This window comes from Crocodylus siamensis, chromosome 2 (genome assembly GCF_052110815.1).
Source record: "Crocodylus siamensis isolate JL-2025a chromosome 2, ASM5211081v1, whole genome shotgun sequence".
In the NCBI taxonomy this organism is placed as follows: domain Eukaryota; kingdom Metazoa; phylum Chordata; order Crocodylia; family Crocodylidae; genus Crocodylus; species Crocodylus siamensis.
Genome location: NC_143396.1, coordinates 157,143,973 through 157,161,637, shown reverse-complemented (window position 1 = coordinate 157,161,637; position 17,665 = coordinate 157,143,973). Strand labels below are relative to the sequence as shown.

Here is a 17,665-nt window from a genome sequence, read left to right as displayed (position 1 = left end):
GAAACTGGATAACTCTTTTGTAGTCTGGGTAGATATGCTACCAAAAAACTTCAGCCCTGCAGCTTTTGCTAATAGTTAAATACTCCATAGAATCTTAAACTATCCCTTTTTTAGAGCTCTGGCTTTGGTTCATTATGGAAATGGAAAAATTATATCTAAAAATTTGATATACACATTTCTGTAGTCCCATTTTTCTTGTGCAGATAAATGTTACATTGAATGAATTTGCTTTGATTGTTTCTTCTATTTATGTCTATGGTTGCTTTTCTACTGACTGAAAAACTAATCTTGCAATAAACACAGTGTACCCAAATCTTATTTCTTGTCCATGTGAAAGTTACATATAGTCTTTTCAAAAAGATATATTGTAAATCCTTTAGCAACATACCTTACTATAGTTGGCTCCACTAGGTTTATATTGTCAGTGGAGATCACTAACAGATTTATCTCACAAATATGAATTTGTTCTATTTTTGATCCATCTGCAAGAGGAAGGGGTTGTATAATCTGATGTTTACTGAATGCTCATCTCTTTGTGCCACAGAAAGCATGTGTAGCATTCTAAAAGGAGCCATGGTGATGGCAGAATACATTTAGTATGGGCTTGAACTAAAGCCTGTTGAAAAGACGTGGGAGCATTTCCAATGACTTCATTGGGTTTTGGATCAAGTTGCTGTCTTCCCTCCAAAATTCAGAAGAAGTAATTGAGAAAAATGGGAAGTGTAGGCAGTTCCCAAGCAGTTTCAAATTACCTGCCATTCTTTTTGCAAATAAAAATATCCCCGATACTCTTGCTTGTGCATGTCTGTTTTTGCTTGGGGGACAGTTGCGTTCATGCAGCCCTTGCAGATGGAAACAAAATTTGTGAGATGGATATTTCAGTGATCTCTATCAACAAGACATCTGTCTGATGTTCTGGTCTGCATTATGAGCTATGCAAGAATATGATCCAGGGCTCATCTTTTTCACAGCAGTCTTAACATTTTTGGAGCAACCCCTGATGAACACCATTGGCCGCTTCATCTTATTTATTTTCCAGAGGAATGGAGAAACTATAGCGTGTTGTGTTTCAGCTACAGTATCTGTTTAGATTCCTCAGTTTTCAGCCACAACATAGTACAGGGCTATCCATCTGGCAGCCCATGAGCTGCACATGACCCCCAAGGAGTTAATTTGCAGCCCCCAGCCTCCTAGTCTGGGTGTTGCTCCATACCATCACTCTGTTGCTTGGGTCTCTGGGATCCCAGTTCCTCTTCAGGTTTCCACTGCCTGCCCCCACCCATTAGGGTGGGGCAGGATGGTGCAGCCCAGAGGCCAAGGCATCCAGCAGCTGGGGGGCTTGGGGAACCCAGGGTGCTGGCACAATATAGTGGCAGAGCATCCATATGGCACAGCAGGGGTGGGCATGTGGTGTGGTATGGCATGGTGGTATCAGCACAGTGCAGTGGGGGGTACCCTCATACAGAACAATGGTGAAGAGCAGCGGAGGCACATGTAGCATGCGGCCTGGGAGGGGGCCCCACCACTGAGAAGTTGGACAGCCCTGGTATCCTAAAATACTTTCTTCCATTGCCCCTTATGAAGTAGATTTATTAATCCACAAAAGTTTGCAGAGCTTAGTTTATCAATCTAGCCAATAAAGCTAGTGTACCTGTTAACAAGCTGGAAAAAAATATCTTCATTGTAACCAGTAAATCCACTAGAGCATTAAACAATACACAATACTTAGCATAATAGAGATCCGTCACTCTGGAGCTAATTGCTATAGTTACTGGAAATCTGCTTGTTAAGTCTCTAAGGCACTGAAAATGAGGGATTTTTACTGCACTCTGGTAAACATTGCCTATTCCTTATATAGACTATTCCTGCCCCCCCACCACCACCTCAACCCCCAAACCCACCCACTGGCTGCTGCTTTTGCTGCAAACTCATGCAGTTTTTATGAGATGTTAGAATGCAGCTTATACTCCTTCTTTTGGAATGTTTTTTTCCAGTGCTCACTCTACCTTGAAATGTGTCCCAGGGACAGCCACTTTTTGATGGTAAAATATTTTGTGTATACACAGGGGAAGTTCAAGGTCTGAGGGATTGTTAATGCAGACTAAAACATGTCATTTAGATGAATCAGTAGTAAAAGGCTTTGCCCTTGGAGGGTTCAAATTTGTTTAGTTCCTTGCAGACAGGTGTCCATATCACAAAAAAACACTGGCAACTGTGCTGTCACCCTGATTGGTTGTCTCAACAAAGAAGTAAAAGGCTGCTTGAGTGGGGATACTAATATATCCCAGACCTCTCTTGAAAAGACCTTAAAAGGTCAGACTTGACATATGTGGTTGGCACAGTGGGGAAACTTGCACCTGTTCTGAGGTCTGTGATCTCCAGGGCAGTCAATTTGGCACCTATAAGTGAGCATTAAAATTTCACTGTAAAATAAAAACAAAACACTTACATACATTTATTTAACAGCTGTTTTGGCAACACATAATAGGAAACTCTGAAACAACCTGGAAAAGAATATTAAGAACCTAAGGAATGGAAAGGGAGCACACAGAGAACACACACCATCTGGACACAGAACTATTTGCTATGAGTTGGCAGCTTCATCTTTGGACAAACACTTCCTATAAAGCAGAGTACTTACAATATCTTAAATTAAACAATAATCGTGGGTTCACTCAACCATTCATTAAAGATGTAGTATGCTTAATGGAGTGCCCAATATAATATTTTGCATGTTTGGTTGTCTGATAAAAAAATTAAATTAAATTAGTAAAACTTATTTAGAACACACAAAACCTTTTTTTAAATGTTGAGGATTATAAAAAGACCCATTAAATTACAGATCTCCTTGCTTTCATTTTCTAGGAAACTCTGGCCCAGATGCTCAACTTGTGTAAACTGCTGCAGCTCAAGGCAAGTTGATATACAAGATAACAATTTACAGCAACTGAACATCTGGCTGCCAGTCTTGAAAGTGTGGTCCTACCCTAAAAACCCTGACTGTATAACATCATAGTGTCGGTCTCACATTCATATTCTCTAAATTAGCAGCTCTCAGTCTGGTCCGTGGAGCACTTGTGGAGACCTACAGAAAACTTGCTAGTCCAATTGCACACTCTCCTGCTTGTTTCCAGCTGCTCAGAGGTCTTGATGGTTTTTACTGCAAAGCAGCTTCTGAAATTTTCCTGTGATCTCTCATTCTGCCAGGTGTTACTTTGACCTGAGATAAATTAAAGGTGAAGCCCCACAAGAAGTGAGGTAACAGTGCCCACCTTTTCTTACAGTCTAGTTAATTTTTAATACAGAAGAAAAAAATGAAGCATCCCCATCGCATACAAATATGTGAACTGAGAGGTATTTGCCACGTTAGTCTGAAGTCAAGCAGAAGGCAAAGAGGCTGTGTTGCACCTTAGAGATTAAATGGTTCAAAGAGGCATAAGCTTCTGTAGGCAACAGCTCACATTGTCATATGACAAATGTGGAAACTGAGTAAACAGATTACCATATTGCTCCAAGCTTCTGATTTTCTTCTCCCATTCATTATATCATGTATAAAATTGGGAAATGCTGGCCATACAAGGTTTTTTTGCTGAAGCAGAAATGTAAGTTCTGAAGGACAAAGAATTTTATGGTATGGGAGACCTGGCTAGATTTCTCCCTTACTTACCTAAAGCTATATTAATATTTCTGGCTTCCCTCCTTATTATAGGGGAAGAATTTTTTAAGGAAAAGTTGAGCATCCTATGTTGTGTATTGAGTGTCTGCATGCATATTCTCCACTCTATCAGTAAAGGACATTGCCTCATTTGCATTTTTCTCCTGTTGTTCTGATTTACCCAAATATTATTAGGAAGGTTGTTGTTAATAAAGACGGTTCCTTTGTTTTTCTTATGTGGTCTCTCTCGGAAAAGAGGCCCATAGATATGCAAAATTGGTAACTAGAATGGGATCCCAGTGAGTAGGAATACTTCCAGTACTTCAGCATGGGCAGATCTAGGATTTTGAAAAGAAGAGTGCAGGTGGTATGGTGCATCATCACACACAACCCAATATATATTTTTCTTCAGTTAAAAAGAAAATGGAAGCATTAATAATATGCTAGGGGCCTACGGTTATATTATTCAGTTTAAGATTGAAACAAAACCAGATTTATTATTTATTGGAATGCGCATCAATTTATTATATCATGTATTATATATAAAAGAACAGACTAGGAAAAAATAATCAAAAGTTGCTGCTTCATTAGTTCTGCAGTCATTAGAATTAAATATACGCTAGGACTGTGCGAAGAAGCAGGTATTCAATCTGGATTTGGATTCGGCCAATTCAGAGGGACAGCGATTCGATTTGGTGATTCCAATCACTGTTCCAATTCGATTAGGCCAAATTGGATCTGAAGATTCGGTACCAATTCAGAGATTTGGCCATAGACTAAACAGGCAGCAGTTCTCACCATGCTGGACACAGCTACCTCCAGCTGGTAACTCTGTTGTGGTGGGCAGAGTGGGGAGGGAAGGGGAGTGGTGGGGGGAGATCAATGCCCCCACAGTGAGAGAGGGATTAGGGCTGGGGCTGGGGCATGGACAAGCTGCCCAGCTGGGACAGGGGGGCCTGGGACTTGGGGAGGGGGGCTCCCACCACTGCGTGCCACCACGCATCACCAGTCCGGGAGGGCATGGCAGCAGGAGTGTGCCCCTGGATCTGCACAGGGCAGGCTGAGCCAGGCTCCAGATGGGCGGCACAAGGCACTGGGAGCGGGGGCTCTGCCTTGCTGCCACTTGTCCAGGTGCGGCAGGGGAGTGTGGGATGCAGTCACAACAGCGCTGGGAGCAGGGGTGCTGCACTGCTACTACTTGCCCAGCCGGGAAGCTGGGGGTGGGGCATGATGCAGGCACAGCTCGCTCCAGATGGAAGGCACTGGGAGCAGAGGCTATGCCCTCCTGCCACTTACCCGGCCAGGGTAGGCAGGCGCAGGACAGTGCCACTGCGCTGCCTCACACAAGCGGCGCACAGCAGTGGAAGCCACTCTAGCCTCCCCACACTGCCTGGAAAAGCTGTGGCTTCACCCCACCGTGCCCCGGCTGGGCGAGAGCAGCAGCAGGACATGGTGGCAAGTGCATGCACCCAGATCAGAGAGGGGCTATGGGGAATTTTAGGGTGGCTGCAGCACCCCCATAGTACACGCTCCACTGTGCTCTGTGGGGTGGGTGGAGTGAAGACTGTTCTCCGGGCTGCTGCTGGGGCTAGCCACCTGGAGCACAGCCCTGGCTCCACCTGCCCTGTGAAGCACAGCCCAGCCGTGGATGGCTGGGGCTAGCCTCTGGGAGCGCAGCCTGGCCCAGCCTACCCTGTGCAGATCCAGGGGCAGACACCTGCTCCCATGCCCTCCTGGACCGGTAACTGTAAAAGGGCACAAGCTCACTCCCATTCCTACTAGTGGTTGTGCGCAATGGTGGGAACCCTCCTCCCCAAGTCCCACGCCGCCATTCCCTGGCTGGGCAGCTTGTCCCAGCCCCAGCCCCAATTCTTCTCTTGCTGTATGGGTGTTGAACTCCCCCCCCATGCCCCTTCCCTCCGCACTCCGCCCACCACAACAGACTTAACAGCTGGAGGCAGCTGTGTCCAGCGTCCTTGAGGAGTATTGCCTGTTTAGTCTATGGTCGAGTCTCTGAATTGGTGCTGAATCTCTCTGAATCAGTTTGGAGGTTTCCTATTTGATTCAGAGCTTCTAATGGGTTGACCAATTCGATTCAAATTTGGAGATTCAGCCATCGAATTGGGCCGAATCTCCTCTGAATCTAATCAGCTACTGAAGCTTCACACGGCCCTAATATACACCTCTTTTCCAGATTCATAAAACAAATCTAGCTTTTTTGAGCATCCTTACAGTACATTCAGTGCTTTACTGAAAGTTATTTCCACATGTGAGTTAATGTTCATCTGAATTCATGGTTCTAGTTAGAGTTAAAAACAGTCTGCAGGGATGTGAAATAGGAGCTCCATTACCAGGAGACACTAGCAGATGGCAGAATAGCAGGAAAAAAGCTTAATTAGTGGAACTTCAAGACCATTAAAAAGGATAAATTGTCATTAACAGTTGTGGAATTAAAAGTTTAGATGGAATCAGGTAAATTATAATGAGCCATAAAGTCAATTGACTCTCTCACTGCCATCTAAATAGAAATGCTGCTGCCACTGCCAGGAGGCAGTTGTTTTTGAACTTTGGGTGGACTAAGAATAACTTGCCAGGGTTGGCACCCCCCTTTTCAAAATCCTAGATCCATCCATGGCCCTGGCATTTGCTGGACAAGGAGACCATCCTGTGTGGAAGGAGCACTGATCTCTCCTTTGTGGTACTCTTTGAGGATAAACTGTCCTGTTCTGCTTGTCTCAAATATTTAATCTGCTGCAGATTTGGCACTGGACATCCCAAATGTCTACTGAAGTTTTTGCTGAGAAATCTCCAGTGGTTTAGGAACAACTGTGATCTTTGGCTTTCAAGTGAAGGTGAACTGTGGCCTAAGTATTTTAAATGGATATTTTGATTAAAATGAAGAGTAGTGAATGACTGTTTGTGTGTAGACCTCACAGCCCATTGTTTAGGAAATTTTCAGACTTGGGGAGGTAAATCTGATCATTAATCCTACCCCAGTGCTTGTATCCTGCTTAGCCCTCTCCTTTTCTTTCTTTTTTTTTAAATACAGTTGGAAGGAGGAGAATAGAAGACTAAGGGGGGAATTCGATAAATGTCTTCAAATACCTGAAGGGTGGTTATATATATAACGAGGATATATTATTGTTTGTGGCTGCAGGAGATGGGACAAGGATCATAGCAGGAATGGTTTCAAATAGAAAGGGAAATTTAGGTTGGTTATTCAAAAAATCTCTCACGATGACCACAGATCATCGGAAGGCAGAGCTGGAAGGGACCTTATGAAGTCATCAATCCAGGAGTGGCAAACAAATGGCACTGACAGCCTCTGTGTGGCATCCCACAGACTGGGGAGGGAACAGGCAGCACAGTGGCAAACAGGTCAGGGATCATAAACCACAACAACAAACTGGGTAGGGGAAGAAGATCAGAGTGGTCCTTAGGGAGGGGGAAGGGCTAATTCATGGCACACCTGGAAAAAAAGATTGGCTCCCACTGATCTAGTCCAATCCTTTGCTCATGGCAGGGTCATTCCTAAACTATCCCAGCCAAGTGTCTACTCTTGAAAATTCCCACAGATATTGATTCCTCCATTTCTCTAGGTAGTCTATTCCAATGCTTGTCCATACTCATAGGCAGAAAGTTCTTCCTAATTTCCAACCTAAAATTTCTCTGTTGTAGCTTGAGGCCATTACTCTTAGCCCTGTCCCCTATGGCCACAGAGAATAGGCTATTGCCATACTGTGGCAAAGCCCTGGAACAGTCTAGAGAGGTTTTAAAATTTCCAGTCTTAGAAGTTTTGAAGAGCAGGTGAGACAGACATTTGACTGGGTTGATCCTGCTTTGAGCAAGGAGCTGGACTAGATGACCACCTGAGGTCTCTTCTAGCCCTACTTTTCTATGATTCTGTGGTATAGATGGCTATGCAAATCCATATACATTTCTAACCATTGATAATTATCTGTATCTATACATAACCAGCTATATTAATCTATCGCTAGCCACATACATCTATAGTCCTCTGTGTCAATTTATTATAATTGTGTCAGTTGATAGGTATAGATTGGCTTTACATATATGGCTCTAGATTGATATAGGTGGCTTTTTGAAAAACTGTTTGGTATAGGTAGCTATGACATAGCTGGTAATAAATGTAGAATCAACAGCCAGTTACATAAACTTGTATTAATCAATAGGTATAGATGGCTAATCTATATCAATCTATACCTAGATACTGATTTAAATAGCTAGGTATAGATTGACAAGACTATTTATATACATCAATATCCAGCTCTGTCAATTTACATTCACAGATAGCTAGGCATAGGCAGTTATTGATTGATATAGTCATCTATATCTAGCTATTTTATTTAGTGCAAGCTATATCAATCTATCCCAATCAATTAGCAGTGATTGCAAGTGATATAGGTTATAGATATATACAACTTTGCCAGTCTAGGCAAATTGATATCCAGCTATAGCTGTATATCTACAGCTATATATAGCTGTATACATGACATAAGGGGTTCAGGGAGGTATGAGCTTTCACAGGCAACAGCCTACTTTGTCAGATGCCCTTCAAGGACTTGCAGAAAAAAAAGCTTGTATATAAAAGGGAGAGGGACAGGGGGAAGGGACACTGCTAAGAGAGAGACACTAATTAAGCCTCAATTCTAGAAACACCACAAAAGCCCATGGCAGAGCACTTTAACCTCCCTGGACATTCCATCACTGATCTCAGATGAGCTGTCCTCGGACAGAAAAACCTTTAAATACCAACTTAAACGTGACATTGCAGAACAAGATATCTTGCACGTACAAGTATTAACCATAGTCACAACAGGAGCCCATGGCTTCTTATCCCATTACCTGGACTAGCCATTAACTCAGGTGTTGACTGCTTTGTTCATCTCAACTTATCTAAACCACCCACATATTACCACTTTTAGCCACCCTGCCATAACTTCTGCCATCTGTAAAACTCTATGGGTAATTATTCCACTAAATTTAGGAGAGGCTTCAGATGCAGAACTCAGTAATTTTGGGCACAACCTTTGAAGAAAAATGTAGCTGAATTGCAGAGAATTTACAGGTGAGAAACAACAATGATGAGGCTTAAAGAACATGATCTGTGCAGAAAGACTGAAGGAAATGGGAGGGAGACAGCACATACACCTTCCTTGTAACATAGCTTTCAGGTCCCTTTACAATGCCTACACCTTGAGGATAAGGACTTTCTTCTTCACTACTATTCAACTTGTTTCAGATGCCTTCAGCCACATTCAGCAAGTGTTTGTTCAGAATGAGTAGAGACTCTGGTGAAGCTCTGCTGGTCAGAGACAGTTATAACTCTTTACTTGCCACACACCTATTGCACAGCCTATTCTCGTTTCAATTTCCAATTCTTATGAAGTAGATTAAGCACCCGAAACCTCATCTGTTACGTCAAGTAAAATTGATATGAAGAAAGGAATTTCATTTGTGGAACGTTTACTGTAATATTTAGAGATGGGTGAGCGGATCTGGATAGTACACAAACTGAATTTGAGATTAATTTTTAGTTTAATTTGTTGCTTTCATGCAGTGTTTTCATGCTCTTTTCATAATTTTTCTGTAAGATCTAAAGTGCTTGAAATCTTAAAGAATCTATGCCCATGAGATTTTTCAACCCAGTTTTTCAAAGTGAAAATTTCAGATCACTTTGATGAGTTTGCAAAAATAAATATTTTTATCTAAGCCTCAGTTGTAACAAAATGAGTATTCATATGAGTGAACCTTCTAAGGTTCACTCATTGCCAGTCATACAGTTATTTCTATCCACAAAACTCTGATACCATTTAATATTAATATCATGCTGCATTTAGATTTTGAGGAAGAAATATACTGTGTATGTTTAGGATATCAGCAGTCTGACTAAGCATTCTCAGCTCCTATAGGACCTTTTCCCAGCTTTTCCTTCTCAGGTCAATAACAAAGAAAAGCGGCACAGACAAAAGGAAAAATTAGTGAAGGCCCATAACCCAAAATACAACTAATGTCGTAACCAGTGATCCACGTGGGTGCATCCAGATGAGTGCAGACATTTGTTTTCCTGGGGACAAGTAGCAGTGACACAAGTTGTGCCACTGCTACTTGTCCCTGGGGAACACCCATGCCATACACTTTCTGGTGTGTGGCAGGTTACGCTAGGTAGAGTAGGGGAGGCTGGTGCCAGCAACTGTGCTGGCCCCAGCAGCTTTACCTGGGATCCTGGGGATCTTCTGGGGCTGCAGCCACTGCAAGAAGCCTGGCTGACAGTTGAAGTGTGGCTCCGGCCAGCTGGGCTCCTGTTTTTGGCAGTGCACATTGCTGCCACATGCGCTATCCCACTTCTTTTTGGCATGGGATTTTTTGACCCTGGGACCTCCAGGGGTCAAACCCACCCTCTTCCCTCCCCCCGCATTGTAAGATAGCAGTGTGGTGAACGCCTGCATATGCGGCGTGTGGTGCTGCAGAACTGTCTGGACACAGCTCATAATTCTCAATGAATATAAACTTACAAAATATAGCATTACCTAAACTTAAATTTTATGCAGTATACAATTTTTTAAAACCTGTATAACAAATTTTAAAATGATGGGATTTGATATAATAGTTCAGTTGCATTAAGGAAAGCTATAGAGATGGGGCAGGGAAAAGGGACAACTCCAGCAGTATTTTCCATACTACTTACTTAGACAATATGTTTCTTTCTTTGCTAAACCACAAGACATATAAAGCATTACGGATCAGATCCTCTAGCTTATATAGCTCTGCTGATTTAAGATAATTGAGGAACTGGACCAATAATTCATTTTCCATCACACCTTGCTAGTAATTTAAATGCTTTTGATTACACTGAGATAATTGGCAACAGCTATGGATACTGTTCAATGTGAGAATAGGCTGGCTCAAGTTCACTAAGCCAATGAATGCATTTTAGTTTAAAGTAATCTTTAAGGAAACAAATTCTGTTCATATACAGACACATATAACTTGAGCCTCTAATACCTGATAATAAATACCATTACTCAGATATCTACCTTGTACTATGTATGGAGTGTTCTCCTCTTTGACTGGGGAAAACAAGGGACGAGGGGTAGGTGCTGGTGGCCTGTTCATGATAAATGATCTGCGTTCCGTTCTTCTCTCATCAGAAGCAGCCAGTATCATGTCGTACACACCATCCTCCAACGTGGCAAAAGTGTATGGATCCTCCTCATCCTCTTCCCTCTGTACTTCCTCAGCTATATCTTGTTCTTCTCCATGGTATGCTTCTAGATGTCCACTGGTGTGTTCCCTTTCCTTTCTGTCTTCCACCAGTTTAGTAACTGCAATAGAGAAGTTTTCAGTCTTCCAAATCTCCAAAGCCCAAAACTCCCATATCTAAATGTGGGCACTTAAATTCATACTTAGGCATCAAAATAAAAGTGGTTTGATTCTCAAAATATATTAAGAACCCCAAACTATCATCCAGTTCAGTATAGGTCAATAAAAAGTCCTTTTTTAAATACATAGGGGGCAAAAAGAAGGTCCTGGGTAATGTGGGGCCCTTGCAGGACGCGTTGGGAAATTTGGTCATCACGCCAGATGACAAAGCTAACATGTTTAACGATTTCTTTGCCTCTGTCTTCCTAAGTAGGGACCAGAACAGCCATCTCCCTGCTGGGCCCCCCTCGGGCCCCTGGGGAGGCACACCTGGGCCAAAGGTTAGTGTGGAACTAGTTAGGGGGCTTCTGGAGGGGCTGGATGTGTTTAAGTCAGCTGGCCCGGACGATCTCCACCCTAGAGTCCTTAAGGAATTGGCCGAGGCCATTGCAGGACCCCTGGCACGGCTCTATGAGCACTTGTGGTGCTCTGGCGTGGTCCCCAAGGACTGGAAGAGAGCCAACATGGTTCCAATCTTCAAAAAGGGGAGGAAGGAGGACCCAGGAAACTATAGGCCAGTCAGTCTTACCTCAATCCTAGGCAAGCTGTTTGAGAAAATTGTGCTGGCACGCATCCATGAGGGGCCAGCTGGGGACTGCATGCTTAGGGGCAACCAACACGGGTTCATCAGTGGAAGGTCCTGTCAGACCAACCTGGTGGCCTTCTATGATCAGGTTACCCAATCATTAGATGTGGGAGTAGCAGTGGACATAGCCTTTCTGGACTTCTGGACTGTCTCTCACCCCGTTCTCATTAAGAAGCTGGGGGGCTGTGGTGTAGGCACCCACACAGTCAAATGGGTCGCCAACTGGCTGGAGGGCTGCACCCAGAGGGTAGTAGTAGATGGGTCCTTCTCAACCTGGAAGGACGTGGGCAGTGGGGTTCCACAGGGCTCTGTCCTCGGGCCCGCACTGTTCAACATCTTCATCAGCGATTTGAATGAGAGGGTAAAAAGCACCCTGTTCAAATTTGCTGATGACACTAAGATGTGGGGGGGATGTGGGCACACTAGAAGGTAGCATCAGGCTTCAATCAGACCTAGACAGGCTACAGGGGTGGGCGGATGTGAATAGGATGGGATTCAACACAGACAAGTGCAAGGTGATGCAACTGGGGAAGAACAACCGGCACCATACCTACAGGTTAGGGAACTCCCCTCTTGTCAGCACAGAGGCGGAAAAGGATCGTGGAGTCATCAATGACTCCAAGATGAACATGGGCTGGCAGTGTGGGGAGGCAGTCAGGAAGGCCAACCGCACCTTGTCATGCATCCACAGATGCATCTCGAGCAGGTCCAAAGAGGTGATTCTCCCCCTCTATGCGGCACTGGTCAGGCCACAGTTGGAGTACTGCGTCCAGTTCTGGGCGCCGCACTTCAAGAAGGATGTGGACAGCATGGAGTGGGTCCAGAGGAGGGCCACTTGTATGATCAGGGGACAACAGGGCAGGTCCTATGAGGAGAGGCTATGGGACCTGAACCTGTTCAGCCTCCAAAAGAGAAGGCTGAGGGGGGATCTTGTGGCCTGTTATAAACTAGTCAGGGGGGAATCAGCAGGCATTGGGGGAGTCACTGTTTCCCCGTGCACTGCCAGGAGTGACCAGGAATAACAGTCACAAGCTGGCAGAGGGAAGGTTTAGGCTAGATATCAGGAAGCACTACTTCACGGTCAGGGCGGCTAGGATCTGGAACCAACTTCCAGGAGAGGTGGTCCTGGCTCCTACACTAGGGGTGTTTTAAGAGGAGGTTAGATGAACATTTTGCTGGGGTTGTTTGACCCCCGTATTGTTTCCTGCCATGGCAGGGGGTCGGACTAGCTGATCTACTCAGGTCCCTTCCGACCCTAGAAACTATGAAACTAGGTAGATTCTAAGGTGATACTTGCAATTTCATTACTTCATAATTTTCTCTAAGATTGTATGAAATGTTGCTGATACTTAGGTTGATATATTGTACTCATAACTTCCCCTCCCCCCAAAATTGTCTGCCACAGCTCCCATTAAAGCTTTCTTATCCTTAAAAAAAGGATAATCATTTGGCTTACAGCACTTTGGAAAGCATATTAGATGTTTAAATTTGGCATTAGAGCATATAGTTGTGCATGTGTGTTTTTTTAATGGCACTTCTTTTCCCTGTGGTTCCCACAAATGATCTGTTTTTGATGGCTTATCCAATATAATCTGGTGTTGTAGTAACTAAACCATGAGAGAGGTAGATATGGACGTTTCTATGTGCAATTCCTGCTCTGAGTGGTTAACAACTCCCCATACATGACACAAAACAACCACATAGCTACACACACAAAACAAGTCTACTTTCCCCACCTTAATCCATGTAGCATGCTTTCTGCCTGCTTTCCCCCTGTCTACCACTGCTGCCCTTCTCCTGCCACTTCCCCTCTCCCCCCCACCTCTTCCCCCACCACTCCAGCACCATGTCCCAGCTGCTCCTGCTGTCCCAGTGCTGCAGCTGGGTACCACATGACACTGCAGTATGGTGGGTGGGGGGCAGGGAGAAGTGGGGAAATGGCTGAGGCAGGCGGGGGAAAAGGACAGTGAGCAGGCACATGGAGTGCAGCATTTGCTGCTGTGGCTGTTTAGTTCTGCCGCTGGCTTCTTCTGGTTCCTGTTGCCTTTGGCTCCTGTCATCTTTGACAGGCAGTCAGGGGCAGATAAATATTAATGTTCTAAATTTTTTAGAGGCCCTGTGGATTGGATGGAATGGCCTGGCGGGCCGTATCCAGCCCGCAGGCTGTATTTTGCCCAACCCTGAGCTATAGCATTGTTACACATTTTCAAGTGTTAATTTTGTAGCTGGTTGGTTCTATTTATAACTGGACAGTCATTCTTGTGGAGTGATAATTACTTTGCATTTGTGGCTGGTATTACTTTGCATGTGTGGCTTGGCTAAATTTATTTTGTGATTAACCAGTTAATTGGGTAATACATGCAACACATAGCAGGGGCCTTAAAAACAATACCCCCCCCAGCAGATTGTCAAAAGATGGTCCAACTGAAGAGAGTGATATGGAAAAAGCAGCAGGTGGACTTCTCATTTTTTAAACTACTGAGTCTTTTTTTTAATTGGATAGATGGCAAAACTGTACTTAGCAACAGGACAAATGTTTGCTTAGTGCTGCTGTGCTGGTTGCCTACTCTCAAGCAACTGATACTCATCTTGAAGCTTTCTGTTGTGAATGGATATTCCCTTTATATCGCTATGATTCTCTCCATAAACATCTGTTTATATCTGGTAATAATGTAATTATTACTGCTTTAAACCCTCCTGTTGCTGTTTGGAATAAACTGTTTTATTTATTTTCTCTAAGGGATAACATGAGGAAGTCTTGGTAGTTTTACTATGCTTTTGTACTAGATATATGTCCTGTGATCTCTGGCTTATCTGGAAAAATATATTTAGAAAAATAAAATGTGATTCATAAAAAAGTCTGTCACATTTTGTATACAATGAGAAAAATATTCCATTTTCACAGAAGTAAAGTGAAAGAGAAGTGAAACATTTCTCTTGATGGGCTTTTTATTCTCAGAACTCCTACAGGGGGCACTCATGTCACTGTCAAAAGAAATTGTCTCTAGAAAAATGACTAGGCTCCAGTATGTCTCTTAGCTATTCCAGAGCAATACCTGCAGTAAATGGCTGACTAAAAATATGTAGGTATGAATCATTACAATTTAAAAAAGAAGAAATCATCCCAATTTAGAGAAAGATCCTGATATTTTCTTTCCTCTACCTCCCCTCCACCGCTGAAATCAAAAGTTATCACTTTATGAGAACACCTAATGTTTAAAATGAAGTATTCATATAGAAATAAACTTAGAAGAACTCTACATTATCCTTGTAGTCTCAACCATTTGGCTTCTGTAGATTTATATGAATTTAGCTGCCTACTTACATTTGTGTTCTTTTTCCATTAGACTAAGATCAAAGCACTATTAAGCATAACTCCAAACTTCCAGCAACAAACCCTTCATGCCAAATCTTTCTCTCTTACTTTTGTGCTTATATTGATACTCTGAACAAGTGGTTCTTTAAGAGGAAAGGTTTTTCAACCTTTACAGATACTAAGGTTATCATTTAAAGATGAACCCTTTCCTATTCTTTCTCCCGTTCCAGGGGGAATTGCCATTTGGCATTTTTGCCTTTATACAAAAGAAAGGCAAACTAGGAAATTTAGTCTTAGATTTTTGTCCCATGAGTCAGGTTTGAAAAATAGAATTAATCAGTGTGGTAAGTGCAGCAGCTTATTAAGGCTATGATGTCAGCCATTTACCACAAGCAGTGCTCTAGTCTGCAGTAGAATGTATTGCTATATTTCTATCACTGCATCGGCTAAACTTTATACTTAATATTATGTTACTTTTCCCAGGAGAATACACAAATGCTATTAATTCTACTGGTGGTATTGCAAGTTGTGCCCAGGTAATATTTGATGTGTTAAAAAATAACAATGTATATACAAATCAACTAAAATCTTAACTCAGTGTTATGTTTGCAGCCTTTCCCCATAATCCTAGATTTCCCACATCAGTGTATAATCTCTTGATGAGAAATCTATTGCTGAAACATTTGCTCCACCACCACCACAAATCTAGCCAAGCTTCTGGTGATGTGGGCCTCCACTCAAAGTACTTAAGCATATGGCCTTAGTGACCAGCAACTATCGTTAACAATAATTGTATAAAATCGCTACAGCAGCATCTTATCTTTACCATACATATACATAAGAAATGCTTTCTCTTAGAACTATACCTGGTATAAAGGAGTGAAGATCACTATATATTTGAGTAGCAGCAGGCTCTCGAGGAGGTAGAGGTGGCCTGTCAAAGAGAAAGGAGTCTCTTCTGCCCACTTCATGTTCATCATCATCATCATCATCACTACCACATATGCTGGCATATACACTGTCAGTGATGTCATCAAACTTGCATGTTGCTTCCTCTAGTTTGTTTTTTTCAGGATCTCTCTCTTTCTCGTCTCTTAAGTTTTCTTGACTTCTTTCGCTGTCTTCCTCCTTCTCATCAGCTTCTTCCCAATGTTTCAGACCAATTTCATGCTGATCTTCTGGGTGCTTCCTAGCTGTTAATGCTAAAAAATGGACGATTTCATTTAAAATTTCCCATTTGGAAGCATTTTTTGTTTCAAAGAATCCCATATAAGTAACAGCCCTACTAATAAAACTTTTATTAACTAATATATTTGACAACTTCTCACTGTATAACTATACCAAACAGCTTTTCAAATATTTACCAGATGAACAGCGGAAGTTTTCATTATATCTTGCTACCTCAGTACATAACATATTCATGCCAGCAATAATATTCAGCTTTTCTAGAGTTATTGTTGGAGAGGAGTTGTATCTACTAGCCTTGTTTCCAATGCAGCACAAAGCATAAGTTAGTAAAAAAAAGGAACAGCTCATGCAGTTGTGTAACTTATTTTTTTAAAAAGTATATGACCACTTATTTAAAATTATTTAAAATGAAATAAATATTTGCCCCTGGAAGATGGTAGTTTGCATTGCTAAAAAACTGGAGCTTTCTGTTTTTAGTAGCTTTTGGACTACAGAACAAACATATAGTGGGAGATTGTAAGGGTAAATTTTCAGCATGATGTATGCATGCAAACACTTTGCTAAAACTGGACAGGCAGATAACTTGTTTCTTCCAAGTCCTTTTAAGTTGTGCCCATTCTCAAATACATAATAAATACTATGAAGGACATCATTTCAAAAATGATGAGCAATTAATCTACATACGTTTAATTTCTCTTGCTTGCTCTCTGAATTTTATACTTTTAACCTATGATTTTGGTGTGGATGCTACTATTGTTTAAAACAGTTGTTTTGTCTAGATTTTCTTGGAAAGCTTTTCTTTCACATTTCTTTCTCAATGCACCCACTTTGATATTCTTCCAGAAGATCCTGGGCCTGAGGGGGGAGAGGTGGAGGGGAATGAGGAGAAGGGCTGTTCTCAGAGTGAACTCTTCCAAAGAGCTCTGTACCTTAAGGCTTTCAGTTCATTTGCTAATGGGACTTTCAACTTTAAATGCCTATCCAGGGCAACTTTAAATGCCCATCCAGGGCAAAAAATTAGTTATAGGTCCCCTCTACACTAGTACACATTAACAGTGGTAGCCAGTCTCCCAGCATTTGCAGTCAAATTGTGGCTGCTTCCTGTCCAGGTTCACTGTGGTAATAGGCTCTTGAAGAGAACCATCTAATGCAGAATAAGAGCCAATCACAACTGTAGGCATTGTGCTTTCTAATTACTGTAATTAGTCAAATCCAAGATGAAGTGTTTTCCCCATTTTATATGAGGGGGAACAGCTCCTTAGTTTGGAATCAAGTATAAGTGGGGGACCAAAGGGGGGAAGGTGGTTGCTGTGACTCCAACTCCAGCCCTCACCTGGGGCTGGAGTTGGAGCCACAGCTCCCCTGCACCCATCCCCTCCACCACCTGCTGCCCCCACTGCCACTTCTGCCTGTCCCTCCCCTCTGCCATTTATCCTCTGTAGCTCCACCTCTGTCCTGTTCTGGCCAATAGCATGGG

General features: G+C 42.8%; 1 protein-coding gene across 1 annotated transcript in view; it reads right to left on the bottom strand.

Annotated features, from left to right (window-relative positions):
• BANK1 (B cell scaffold protein with ankyrin repeats 1) overlaps positions 1-17,665 on the bottom strand; it is a 360,719-nt gene that overhangs the window by 35,746 nt on the left and 307,308 nt on the right. The window contains exons 10-11 of the mRNA XM_090031887.1: positions 15,867-16,202; positions 10,714-11,001 (exon numbers count right to left, since the gene is read on the bottom strand). Coding sequence (XP_089888013.1) covers positions 10,714-11,001; positions 15,867-16,202 — 624 coding nt within the window. The remainder of the gene's footprint in view (positions 1-10,713; positions 11,002-15,866; positions 16,203-17,665) is intronic.